The sequence below is a fragment of the Balaenoptera borealis genome (assembly GCF_965194805.1).
Source record: "Balaenoptera borealis genome assembly, chromosome: 16".
In the NCBI taxonomy this organism is placed as follows: Eukaryota; Metazoa; Chordata; class Mammalia; order Artiodactyla; family Balaenopteridae; genus Balaenoptera; species Balaenoptera borealis.
Window position 1 is genome coordinate 26,175,927 of NC_138872.1, and position 14,378 is coordinate 26,190,304.

At 45.7% G+C, this 14,378-nt stretch overlaps 1 protein-coding gene across 1 annotated transcript; it reads right to left on the reverse strand.

Moving 5' to 3' along the window:
* Nucleotides 1-3,394: 3,394 nt before the first annotated feature.
* Nucleotides 3,395-8,323, reverse strand: BPIFA2 (BPI fold containing family A member 2). The gene is given in 3 exon segments (XM_082362343.1): nt 3,395-4,030; nt 4,034-4,161; nt 6,965-8,323. Coding segments are annotated over 3 exon segments (378 nt in total). The 5' UTR covers nt 7,140-8,323; the 3' UTR covers nt 3,395-3,955.
* Between the last annotated feature and the right edge of the window lie 6,055 nt (nt 8,324-14,378).

Consider the following 14,378-nt stretch of genomic DNA (forward strand, 5'->3'; position numbering starts at 1 on the left):
GGGTTTATCTCTGGGTTTTCTATCCTGTTCCATTGATTTATATTTCTGTTTTTGTGCCAGTACCATATTGTCTTGATTATTATAGCTTTGTAGTATGGTCTGAAGTCCGGGAGCCTGATTCCTCCAGCTCTGTTTTTCTTTCTTAAGATGTTTTGGCTATTCGGGGGTCTTTTTGTTTCCATACAAATTGTGCAATTTTTTGTTCTAGTTCTGTGAAAATTGCCATTGGTAGTTTGATAGGGATTGCATTGAATCTGTAGATTGCTTTAGGTAGTATAGTCATTTTCACAATATTGAGTCTTCCAATCCAAGAACATGGTATATCTCGTCATCTGTTTGTATCATCTTTAATTTCTTTCATCAGTGTCTTATAGTTTTCTGCATACATGTCTTTTGTCTCCTTAGGTAGGTTTATTCCTAGGTATTTTATTCTTTTTGTTGCAATGGTAAATGGGAGTGTTTCCTTAATTTCTCTTTCAGATTTTTCATCATTAGTGTATAGGAATGCAAGAGATTTCTGTGCATTAATTTTGTATCCTGCTACTCTACCAAATTCATTGATTAGCTCTAGTAGTTTTCTGGTAGCATCTTTAGGATTCTCTATGTATAGCATCATGTCATCTGCAAACAGGGACAGTTTCACTTCTTCTGTGCTTATTTTTTAATTATATGATAAGTGATATTAATTTCTATTTATGATAGTGGTATAAAGTTTCCTTTTAAAAATAAATGTATTTAAATAAATTTAAGTAAAATTGTGTTGATTAAAGAAAATATTAGCTAGAAGGCCTACTGGCAGTACATGGGTATGCAAATGGTTCAAATGTGGGACCCAGTGATTTCAGCTAATTGTCAGGCCCCTGCTCCCCTCCTCCTGCTGCCAGGCCAGGGAATGTCACACCTGCCCCCCAGCAGGCCTGGCTCTGGGCCCGCAGGAGTTGGGGACTCACCTCATACTGCACCACAAGGGACATTGTCTTTCTCACGAGTTTGACCACAGTGTTCACGGCTTCACTGACCAGTCCAATGGGGCCGGAAAAGGGAGGAAACTGATAAAGCTTGGTGAAGTTGGCAGAGCAGCCAAGCAGGAGACGTGGGAAGAGGGTGGAAGATGGTGGAGCACCTTGAAGTCAGGTGACTTGAGCCTCTATCCAGGGGTATCATCACTTAGAACCCCATGTCTGACCAGCAGCTCACCCCAATACCCCATGAGTCTCATCACAACCCTGAGACCTCATCCATTCATCGATCCATCCATTCATCTATCCATCCATCCATTCATCCATCTATCCATTCATTCATTCAACACATATTTATAGAGCACCAACTATGCGCCAGAAACCAAGTGAGACTGGGGACACAGGGATGAGCAAAGCACAAGCAGCTCCTAAACTGGCACCTAAATAGTATATTAAACAATTTTGGCTAAAGCTGGCTCCTTCCCACCTGCAGCTCTCAGCATAACTGTCACCTCCTCAGAGCAGCCCTCCGTGACTGCTTGCCTAAGGGAGGGCTTTGTATCATAGTACCCTGTTAAGTGTGCTGCTCTGCCCAGGGATCATTGCAATGTGACACTTCCCTTGTGGGCTCTTTATTAGTGTACTGAATGCTCGTCTGTCTGCCTTTCCCTCAAGAGAATAAACTCCATGAGAACAAGTTCCTTGTCTGCTGTCACCAGTACCTTCTCCAGAGCTCAGAATGGTGGCTGCCTGGCATGTAGCAGATGTGTAATACATTTTTGGCTGAAGGAATAAATGAAGTAAACATACAATTAAATATATAATGAAAACTTGTGACAAGAACTCAGAAGGGCAAGGGTAGATTCTTACAAGAGAGAATAGGAGAAACTTTGTTTTAGACCCTGAAGAATGAGACGTACATTGAGATGACTTGGGGGAAAAGGTGTTCTTTGTAGCCAGAGCAGCCCGTGCACAGGTTTTGAGGCGGGAAGAAGTTTGTCTGAGGCACAGAGCAAAAGCTAGCATGTCCAGGGCAGGGTGGGCAAAGGGGAGAGCACAGGGACACGAAGGTGGATCCAGACCAAGCAGTGCCTAGATGGCCCTGAGGAGGGCTTGGGATTCCACCCAAAGTGGAGAGAAAAGCCCTGAGAGAATTTGGAGCAGCAGAGTGGAATGCCATTTTACAGATATGGACACTGGGACCCAGAGGGCAGGATGAATTCCCTGGGACTATGCGCAAGGCAGTATCCAGCAGGGCTCAGGCATTTGGACTTACATCTCAGTCTTTCCAAGTAATAGTAGGCTGTGGAGCCTTTCTTTGGCTTTGGGGGGTCTTTAGGTAACCTGTGATCAGATTCCTTGTTGGGGTAGGATGGATTGACTTCTGCTCATGGCTCAGCCTTGTTCCCTGCCAAAGGCAACCTTCCCCCAGCCTTCAGCTTCCAGACCACTTTTCCTCTGCCAGCCATGACCAGAGTCAGCCTTTCCCCCTCCACTCTCCTCCCTGGGCTACACATGCTCTTTCAAGCACACAGTTTAAGATGTAGATTTTGTGGGTTACCAGAGATCAGTGATTTAAATGGAGAGGATTATGTTTTCAAGATCTCATTTTTGGAATTTTCCAGTGGGTGGAGGATGATTTGGGGAAATCTGAAATTAGAGCCCATGGTAGGTACTCACTCCTCTTTCTCCCTCCGAACTGGAGGCAAGAAGGTAAACACAGTTTATTATTATTATTGTTATTATTATTATTATTATTATTAAGAGACATTATATAATAACAAAAGGGTCAGTTTTTCAAGAAGATATAGCAATGCTAAATGTGCATGCACCTAACAACAGATCTTCAAAAAACATAAAGCAAAAATGGGTAAAGCTGAAAGGTGAAATAGGCAAATTCACAGTTATGGTTGGAGAGGTCAACACTCGTGTCTCACTAATGGGAAGAACAAAGAGACAGAAAGTCAGCATGGATATTATTATTACTGAGAGCTTAGTATATGCCAGGCTGAATGCTAAACACTTGCATTTTCTCATTTGGTCAGCACAGTACCTATGAATTAGGTATTATTATCATCCTCAGTTTACAGATGTGAAAACTGAAGCTCAGAGAGGCTAAATTGGTTACAAAGTCACAAGTTAGTGGCAAAGCAAACTTGACACAAGAGTCTGAACTCCTTTTCACCATACTATGTTCCCTCCCAGGTATAGGAATAAGGTTTAAATTAGGGGTCCCAAATCCTCTGGGAGCCCTGCTCTGGTGAGATGGGTGGGCCTGACCTATCCGGTAAGGTGAGTGAGATGTTGGCTGGGTCGTTGGTGAATTATTCCACGACCACTGTGGAGACACCAGTCTTGGCATCAGTTTCAATGCTGACACTAGTCTGGAGGTCCAAGTTGAGGCCCAGGTCGACAAGCTCACCCAACAGAGGCCTGCAGGAAATAAGATTCACAGTGAACAGAAGTCTAGAAGTCCCTTCACATTGCCCACTTGAGTTCCTCCATCTGTGTGGACATTATATGGGATGTCTATGGATAATGTCAATATGGTCTATTTTCTTTATGGAATCTACTTTTTTACATTAGGAGTTTATTCACCTGGCCACATGGGTTTGGTTCATGTGATATTTCTATACAGTATCACACTGATGATTAAAATAAAAATAATAGTTAACATTTATTGAGAACAAATTCTGTGTTAGGTGTTTCAAAAAAAACTATTTTACATGGATTGATCCATTGAATCATTACACCAATACCATGAGGGGAAAGTACTATTATTATCTCTATTTTCAGAAAGAGGAAACATTTGGTATAGAGAAGTTAAGTAGCTATCCCAAGATCTCATAGCTAATGGATGATGAAATCATAGTGCAGTTAATTTATAAAGACTCTTCTACACATCCTCATTTTCCTATCTCTGTATCTGATTCCAGATTGGAGATTCATCGGCCATGCTGCACTGCCTCTCCCAAACCTCAGATTCTAATGCCTACTCATAGGGTCAGGGTGACGTTAGTGGTGATGGGGATACTCAGGCTAGCGCCTTTGCCATCAGGAGTCACTTCGAATTATTTGATATCCAGGATGTGGACGTTACTGATTTTCAACCTGTGCAAAAACCACAATTCACCCTTGTCACTCCTCATGACAGCCATTGCTGGGCACTTCTCTATGCCAGCATCGTGATGCGAATATGAGCCTCACTGACCTTGCCTGCTTTGTTCTTCATGAGAACCCTGTTCAGAGGTTTGAATCTCTCCATTGGATGGCGTGGCATACTGAGATTCAGACAAATGTGGTTTCCCCCAAGACTCCAAGGGTAAATATGTGCCAGAGCCAGAATTTGTTGTTGTTTTTTTTTAAATTGAAGTATAGTTGCTTTACAATGTTGTCTTAGTTTCAGGTATACTGCAAAGTGATTCAGATATAGATATAGAGATAGATTGAGGTAGATAGAGATATATATTTTATTTCAGATTCTTTCCCCTTATAGGTAATTACAAAATATTGAGTATAGTTCCCTATGCTATGCAGTAGGTCCTTGTTGGTTATCCATTTTATATATAGTAGTGTGTATAAATTAATCCCAAACTCCTAATTTATCCCCCCACAGCGCTTTCCCCTTTGGTAACCATAAGTTTGTTTTTGATGTCAGTGAGTCTGTTTCTGTTTTGTAAATAAGTTCATTTGTGTCATATTTTAGATTCCACATATAAGTGATATCATATGACATTTGCCTTTCTCTGACTTACTTCACTTAGTATGTTCATCTGTAGGTCCATCCATGTTGCTGCAAGTGGCATTATTTCATTCTCTTTTATGTACAGTCAGAATCTGAACCCAGAACTGCTGGACTCTAGAACTTCGTGTGTGGAGCCACCCATGTATTGTGGATTCTGGTTTCCTCTCTCCTGAGGGCATTCAGACTATATATACTCAGCTATTTTCAGAGAAGACAAGTCTTATTCCTTGGAAAAGTGGTTTTAGGCACCAGCAAACAGGTAGAGGTAAGGGTAAAGAGAACCTTCATCCTGACCCTGAAATCACAGAATGAGAAAGCCCAAACCCATGAGATGCCCAGATAGGCCCTGCAGCCCTGCCTGTAATTTACCCAAGCTCTGGTAGAGCTGGCCTCAGACGACTTCCGCTCTGCAGGGACACACAAGGTTTATTCACCTTTCTGTCTTTGACCTTAATCTTACGTCCCTTAAAGATATGTATTCTCTTTTCTTGGAACAAAGATTTCTACCATGAAGCAGCGACTCACCCCATAACCTTTTCCACTACTTGAAAAATTTTAGAAAGGACTTTGTCCAACAAGTTCTCAGCTTCCTGGATCTTCTGCTGGGCCTCCTGCCAAGACGTGAATTCCTGGAGCGCCTCCAAGTCGGCCTTCAATTCCTGAAGGATAGCTGTAGAAACAATCTCCATTTAGTGTGATACACAACTTATGAAGCAGCTACTATGCACCAGATACTAAATGAGACCATTTGCCTCTGTTATTTCATTTAATCTTTATAACAACTCCATAAAGTAGATATTATTATTGTCTGCACTTTCAGATGAGGAAATAAAGGATCAAAAGGTTAAGAAATGGGCCTAAAGTCACACAGCTAAGGAGACCTTGTTCCTTCCATGCTGCCTTCACACTAAGATATACTCATCATTCATCAACAAAGCAATCGATCCAGTGACCAGGCAATAGATATTGATTGCACATCAGCTTCTAGTAGTGAAGCTCTAATGAGATGCTCACACAAACAAAATAAACTTAGAATAAACTAAGAAATGGAAAATCTAGAATCAAGGAAAAAATATGGCTCCAACTCACGAAAGTGGCAAATAAGCTGGATTACAGCTTCGCAGCAGGCCTAGAAAGCAATAATTCATACAGGAGCAGGAGGACAGAGTGTCCTAAAGGGGGATCTTCAGAGAAAAGAGGGATTTGGTAGAGTAAGTGGTATGGTAGAAGTTGAATGGCACATTTGAAAATAATTAAGAATATATGTGCAGAAAATAATTCAAATAAGAAGCAACAAGGCAACAACTCACTCAAGGAGAAAAAAAAGGCTACAAGAAAAGATATGTAATCAATAGTACAACAACATGGCTCTGCAATGGACAGTATCTATCTACCTAGTTATAATGACGCAAACAGAGATGGAAACTACATCTGGTCCTGAAACTAACTAGGTGACCTTGATCCAGACACTTCTGTTTCTGAGCTCAGTTTTATCAGCAATGAAATTGGAGAGTGGATCCCTTCTGTTTCTTTGCAAGTTGCCTAAGCCCTGGCAAGGTTTGAAAGGCAGTCATGTACAGAAGTTAGTTTCTCCTATAAAGAATGTTTGTCAGTGTGCTGCCAATGTTTCCAGAAAATGAAAAGCAGGCCAAGTTCTTTCAAGAAATCATAATTATAAGGAGATATGATTAAGTAGAAAGGTAGGTAGTTTTAAAGCTACCTAAGCTAAGTAGGGCTCAATTTCCAATCAGTTAATACAAATTACTAAGCTAATTGAATGACTCAACAGAAGAATATGCTAAAAATATAAATAAAATATTTGAGTTAAAATATGTAGATTCTTTCATAATTAGAGAGATGGTAAGTGAGATGAATTATAACCTTTCATCTGTGAGACTGGCAAAATATTTAAGTTTTCCATACCAGTGCCGTCAAGGGAGTAGAAAAAAAGACTATTGGAGAAAATGTTAACATAGGGGATTATTTGTCAATATCCAGTATAATTTAAAATGTGCATACCTTTTGAACTTTTGAAATGTTACTTTTAGGAATTTATCCTATGCATGTATTAGAAAATTTACCGTGATATAATATGTAAAGTTTTATTTATTTAAGCATTACTTGTTTCTAGAAAAATAAAAAATGAATGAACCAGGAACCAAATCACCACCTCTCTCAGGAAACCACCCATAAAGAGCAGCCCCTGGTGGCAGCCTTTGGTAATACAGGCATAGTGTTTAGGAGGCAAGCTCCTAGTTGCCACTGATCATCCCTCTTGCTGACTCACGTCCAAGTGTACTGTCAACGGTCTCAAGTCCTTTATCGAGAACAGGTTTCAGCATGCTAACAACATCATTGCCGAGATCCTCAAGAAGAGACGCTGAGGTCCCAGTGAGCAGGCCGCACAAGAGAACAAGTTTCCAAAGCTGAAACATCTTGTCCTGACACCTGGACAGTCATGGGGGGAACAGGAGTGAGAATTACCCATAGAGAAAAGGGATCTTTGATGAGCACCTATCACTCTTACACTCAACAGTCCTTTAAGATCGATGTGGTTATCTCCTCTCTTACAGATGGGCAGCACAGGTCAGAAAGCTAGAGCAACTTGCCCAGACATACACAGCCAGTGAGTGGAGGAGCTGCTATATGACAAGTCACACTTGACTCCAAGTCAATGCTCTTTACACAGAGGTCCTTTGCACATGCTGTCTTCTCTGCCTGGAACATTTCCCTCTTCTTTGCCTTTTTACCTAAGTCACTTCCTACTGACTCTCCAGCTTTGGTAAAGACATCTTGTCCTCTATGAAACCCACTCTAGGCCCCTCCCCAGAGTCTAGGTTTAGGGGGCCCCACTCCACCATTTTGCTGCCTTCATTCTCTAATCGGAGTCCTGGGTACCAATTAGTGATGACTTGTCTATCTTTCCCTCCACTCTGTGAACTCCTTAGAGGAGGGACTGTGACTTATTTCACTGTTGAATTCCCAACCCATAGTAAAAAGTCTGCACCTCGTACAGTACAACAAAATAAAGGTTTGCCAAATAAAAGTATGAACAAATAAAAGGGTGCCACATCATGACCCTGCATTGCTCATCAGTTTGACACTTCTAATATAATCTATCTATTTCTTAATTTCCTATTTTCAAAATAGTAGCTAACTCAAGTGGCCCTTCCCTTTGCCTCTTGCCCCCAACACCTTCTGAAGGCCTCCATGTGGGGAGACATTAATGGGGAAGTCCACCATTCACAGGTTTAGAGGAAAATACCAAATCCTTGCTCCCCTGCACAGTCTCCTGAAATTGTGCTGGGTGGTGATGGCCCTTACATGGTGGCGATGGGATGGGAGGCTGCCCATGGAAGCAAGTCCTGGTTTCAGAGCCATCCAAGGAGACTCCAAAGAAAATAACCCCTGTCCAGAGTGAACACAGAGACTTCCAACCCAAAGGTCACCGAGGAGGCTTGAACTGGAATGGATGGATATGGAGAGGACTTTGTGCCAAGACTAAGATCAGGTTCTCATAGAGCCTCCAGCTGCCAAGACGGTTGCCATTGTGGGTGGGGGCTGGGGTAAAGACTGAGAATGGATAGAATTGATGAGTTGGAGAATGTTCTGGTAGGAGGACCCAGAATATACGGGTCCAGGCTGATCATCCAGCTTAATCCTGTCTTCATTTGGAAACTCAGGCTCAGAGAGGGAAAACAACCAGCTTGAGGTCACCCAGTAAGACAGGGACAGAGATGGAGCTAGAATTGTGACCCATAGAGTCAGGGTCAGAGACCAGTGGGGTCATTTATGCCAACCCTCCTCTGGCTTCTGAGTGCTCTCCACAACATCCCTCATGGTGGAGCCAGCCTCTGGGCAAATGTTTGCAATGACGGGTTGCTCACTACAATCCTCCCAAGCCTGCCTACTCCATTTATTCAGTAGTGTTCCTCCTGAGAGTGAACAAAATCTGCCTCCATATTAACCCCCAATATTCGGTCTCCCTCTGCACACTTGCCCCCAACCCCTCTACCTTCAATGCAGCAGCCAGAGGGGTCTCTCAGCTTAAACCCAAAGTGCTCACCACGGCCCACAAGAGCCTGTGTCATCTGCTCACTGCCTCTCCAAACTCATCTACCCCTCCCTCCCTGGCCCCTACTGTCTTCCTTCTGTTCCAGAAAGATGACAGCCTCTTTGCTGCGTTGGGCCTTTGCACAGACCATTCCCTCTTCCCAGAACTTTCCTCCGCAACTGTCTCTGGCTCTCGACATCACCTCAGAACCTCCGTGACTGCCTGCCTGAGGTGGTCCCTCCCCGTCTTCCCCGATCTCAGCTCCTTGCTGGCTTCTTTCATGGCAAATCATCAAAATTTGACTTTTTTCCTTTGCTCTCTGCCCTCAGCCAGTTGTTACCACACCCACTCTGGGGTTTTCCTCTCACATGGGTCCCCTAGACCCTGACCTGTCTGTAGAATGCTCCAAGCCTCTCTCTGGGGCATCCTATAAGGCCATCTACTACCTGGGAAGGTGGCGAAGGCCCCCTCACCAGAGATGCTCAAGAATTTGATCAGATGACTGCTAAGGTCCTGTGTGACTTCATGTGACTGTGAACCGTGTGTGATTCTAAATTTCCTCAGTCTATTGTTCAAAGACCATTGTTGCATATTTGTATGATTCTTCCCCCCAGATTTTCTTTCTACCTGAGTCTGGCTGCCTCATGGGGATATGGTTCCCTCAGGCTTCCTGCCTCTTTCCTTTTCTCACCCTCCCTCCTCCCAAGACCCCACCTCCACCTGGCCGTGGCCTCCTGGGGTCACAGTGGCTGGTGTGGGTGCTGTTTCTCATCATGGACCACACCCAGGACAAAGCCAGCTTCTCCCACTGATGTCGGCCGCCTCTCATGGCTGAGCTTTGAGGTGAAATTAACTAGACACTCTTGTCCCCTGGGGGTGGGCCTGGAGGTGGGCACACATGCACCTCAAAGGTCCTGCTTTCTAAGGAGCCATATTCTCAGGGTCGCTCACTCCTCTGCAGGGTCACTGGCTCCAATCCACATGAGGATAGGACTTTACCACACCCTCAAGGGCCCCCTTCTGCTAAAGGTTTAGTGTACACCAAGTCTGAGGTACACTAGACTAAATCTACCTAAGTGGAGAGAAACCATGCCCCCCTTTTTTCTGAGGTCTTCTGGATCCTAATCCCAGCAGTGTGTGTGGGACTCTTGAACAAGCACATACGTACTTACACATGTGAACATGTGCACATTCACACATGCACGTATGCACACGTGCAAGAACAAGACAGCATAAGCTAGACTCATATGAAGAAAACACATACATTTCCATCCCTACACAAGGGGTACATTTACAGTATCATGGAGACCATATAACTACTGTTCTGGATAAAAGAGCTCACTACCAGCAAAGGGGGCTTTGGGTTTGCACAGATTGCCTGGGTCTGTTTTTGTCCTTAAAAAATTTAGATACAATTATCTGACAAATCTCACTAGAGAATGAAGCCATATTAAGGGAATGAGAAAATGTATCCTTTTAGTGCCTGGATTCAGCTGTGCCTGAAGTCCTCTATGCCCAGGACTTTCCAGTTCAAATACATTTCTCCCTCCCTCTTTTATATTTGTTGAAGCCAGTGTGAGTTGGATCATGCCATTCAAACCCACAGTAAATCCTGACTTAACACATTTGTAGATACACATCTGCTTCCTCCCTTCTGATGACTACTCAAGGGTCACATGACCACATTGGAAACATAACAGACATCAAAGCCACAGGAGAGCTTAGAGTTCATCAATTTAACCTCTTTCCTGGGAAGTCTGGGGAGGCTGTGCCCCAGAGAAGGAGAAGGACTCATCCAAGGCTACACGGTGACGTGAACCCCACTTATTTTCCTCTTTCATTTCATATCTTTTAGGTTTGTTGAAATTTTCTACTCTGGGCAATAACTTTTTAAAAAAAGGTTAAACAAAATCACCTAATAAGTTTGTTTAAACTATAGATGCCTGATGCCCTCCCTAGATACTTAGGGTCAGGGGCTCCGGGATGGAGCTGCCTGGGGGTGGCTGGCTAGAAATGGAAACAACTGGACTAGATGGCTTGAAGGTAATTTCTACCTGAATTCTATGAGCTGTGACCTCCACCCCATCCTCTGGAACCCCAGCTCAGCCCAGATGTGACCCTCACAACCCTAGGTGCTTATCCTGCTTCATCTTGTTTCATCCCCTGAGCAACCACGCAGGGGGTGTTACTGCCCCCATTTCCCGGCTGAGGAGCGTGAGGCTCAGAAGGGGAGCATGACTTGCTCAAGGCCACACAGATGGGAAAGGGCAAGGCTGGAGAGTGCACGCAGTTCTGCATCCTCTCCCATTGAGATCGGCTGTTCCAGCTCGCAGCCTCTGGGGGCAGCAGCGAGTCGCATTCTTTGGCCCCAGTGCCCAGCACCCAGTAGGTGCGGGTGAGTGCCTGGCCCTGGGCTTCTTACTGCAGGTCCACTTTCACCGTTCGTGCCCACGACAACCCCGTGAGGAGGTTTGGAAAGCGCCATTTTCCAGCTGAGGAAACAGGTTCAGGGAAGGGAGGTGGCTCGCCCAGGACTCACAAGGACAGAAATTTGGGTCCCCAGGGAAGGACCTTTCTACCATGTCACTTGAGGCCAGCTGGTGGAGCAGGAGAGTCCTTGGGCTAGAATATCCTGTTTATTCCTCAGCCTCTGCTGTTTGATTTGGTTGTAACGCCTGGTGCATTGGGCCCGTGTCAACCTGGAATACGGTCCAGGAAGCACAGATGGGTGCCCACTTGGCATCAGGCTGGGAGCACCAGCAGAGAGCTCCAGGTCACCCAGTGTCCATCTCCTCCGGTCGCCCACCTGCAGCTCAGTAGGGACCTGTAAGCCTGTCCTCCACATGGACGCGTCCAGAGCAAAGTAGGGGTAGGGCTGGAGGCTTCGGGAGCTAGTTTTCCTCACGCTGACTGTGGTCCCACCATCAGAGCACAGAGCAGGGAGAAGGTGGCAGCCCAGGTGCCCAAGCCTGGGCCTGGGATGTGGAAGATGCCGTCCAGCAGAGCCTTGGGCCGGTCAGCAGACGCCTCTCCCTGGCTGTCTGTGCCCAGTTCTGCAAACACATGAGGTCCCTCTTGCCCTGGTTGTGGGCACAGAGCTGAGGGCTGCGCTGAAATCTTGTGAAGAGAGTTTTTCCCGCCTCAGGAACGCAGCCCAGGGGGCCAAGTGTGATGTAGTGACCTCAGACCCGGTGTTCACACCAGGCCTTAGCTGTCTCATCGTAAAATGGGTAAACACCCGCATGCCTGGATCCAGGTTACCAAATGGAAATTAAAAGGGTACTGAGGGGGTGGTAGTCAGACCCCGGCTCTGGAGTTGGGCAGGCTGGGATCGAATCCTCTCTCGTTGCCTGTTGCTGGCTGTGCTGCCTGGACAAGGGGCTTCATCACCCTGAGCCTCAGGTTCCCCTACCTGTGAAATGGGACTGATGATGGGACTTTCCTCCCAGGCATATTGTGAGGATGCGGTGGGATAATGTGTGGTAGGCCCCCGATACATGGTAACAACAGTGATGATGATGATTATAATTATTGCTGGTTTCTGGTCACTTCACTCCCCTCCAGCTCAGGTCTCCCATCTGTATGCGGCCCTGCCCCACAGGGTTATGGAGAAGATTAAATGAGAAGATTAAGCATCCAGTATGCTTAATGCTTAATCAATGGCAACAGCATTTCTTATTTTTGTGTGCAGTAAAGACCAGATGAGCTAAAATGGTCTCAGGCCTCCAGTATACCAGTGTCTGGAAATTCCGACTCCCTTAGGTGCTGGTGTATAGCCCTTGGCAGGTGTGATTCCTCACTGAGCCTCAGTTTCCCTTCCGGGGCCACGTAAGGGAACTCTTAAGAACTATGTTCTCAACTACAAGTCTGATTGATTGTAGGGACTGGATGGAGCGTTCTGCTGAGAAGCCCTCCCAGGCAGCTCCTGGGCTTAGAGGGCATCATTGATTAGTAATGTCTGCCACAAGTTCAGGAGGGGAGAGTGGAGCAACCGCACATTTGGTGGTACGGGACCAGGTCATCTCTAAAGATCCCTCCAGCTGGTGATGGACACATTGACACCACATGTTCATAGAGGGTGGGACTCTGGGGCCTGCCTGGTGCTGGGGTATGGAGGAGGAGACCCCGATCTGGGTTCCAGTCTTGGCTCTGTTAATAACCTGCTTCGTGACCTGGAGCAAGACACTCATTTTCTCCTAGGGTCTCTGTTTCCTCTAACTACAAAAATGAGCAGAGGTTCCCTGCTAGACAGCTGAGCTCTCAGGACTCTGAGAGGTGGTCAGGAACATCTGGGGGCTACTTGCTACATTCCCACCAGCTGGGGCACCCCACGCTCTTGCTCTGAGCAGGAATCCCACCAGCTCCTAGGGCACAGTGATAATCGTCCCTGCTCTGAGGCCATGAGGGCCAGGACCACAGGGCATCATCCCCAGGGCCTGACACACAGTAGATGCTCAATAAATATTTATTACAGTCTGCAGAAGCATTTTTCTTTATTGCTGATTAATTAAAATATACACATTTAAAAATTCATGCATTTTATTTATAACAGCACAATAAGCTTGCTCTTAGTGACAGCCTCGGCTGTGCATCCCAGACTTTTCCCTTGTTGGCTGTGTGACAGCAGGCAAGTACCCTAACCTCTCTGAGGTCTGGGGTTTTTAACCATAAAATGAGAACTAGAATGTCCTCTACCTTAGAAGAACTAAATGAGGAAATGTCAGTAGAGAGCCCAGCCCAGCCCTGGCTGCAGAAGGTGCTCCATGAATAATTGCGATCATCATCATTACTATTACTACAATAAATAGTAGTGAGTGGTGACCTATCACAGCATTTAGGAGCCCAGGAAAATAGGAGGGTGACAAGGGGCAGTGTGTGCAGTTCTCAAAAGCATGCTAGGCCTGGGTTCAAATCCTGACTCTGCCACTTACTAGCCTTGTGACCTTTCCCTCTCAGAGACTCAGCTTACTCACCTGTAAAGTGGGCACAATGGGTCTACCTACCTCACTGAACCAGTCTGAAGGGTACACAAGTTAACATGTATAAACCTGGACACAATCTCTAAAGATGTTCTCCTCTTGCTCTTCCACTGGAATGGGAGCCCCATGAGGCAGGGCTTTTGTCTGTTTTGTTCCCTGATGTGTCCCCAGTGCCATAACAATGTCCTGTAATAGTAGCTATTGAATACATGTTCCCTGACTTGTCATTGTTGTTGTTGTTGTTGTTATTATAATACACAGATCAGGGATCTTGCCCACGGGTGACTTCCTGAGGGAGAGCCATGTTGCTCTGTTTTCAAGTACTTTGCTTGCACATCTGCCTCTCCCCAGACACTTGGCACGTTTGCTGCATTACGACCCATTGCTCCTTTCTCTCAGGCCCCTCCATGTTATGGTGACCCCAGGTCTGTGTAGTGGCTGAGAGCGTGGGCTTGGTTGGCCGGGGGCTTCTCCCCTCAGCTGTGGGCCCCTCTGAGCCTGTTGTTTCTCTGCTCTGGGCGCTAATGCCAGGCTGAGTGCTTCTCCAGGCGCCTGTGACGTGCAACAAGAGGATGACAGTCGGGTGGGCACAACTCGGGGTGCATCAGTGCCCCTTCCCGCCCAAACACTCTCCAAACCCT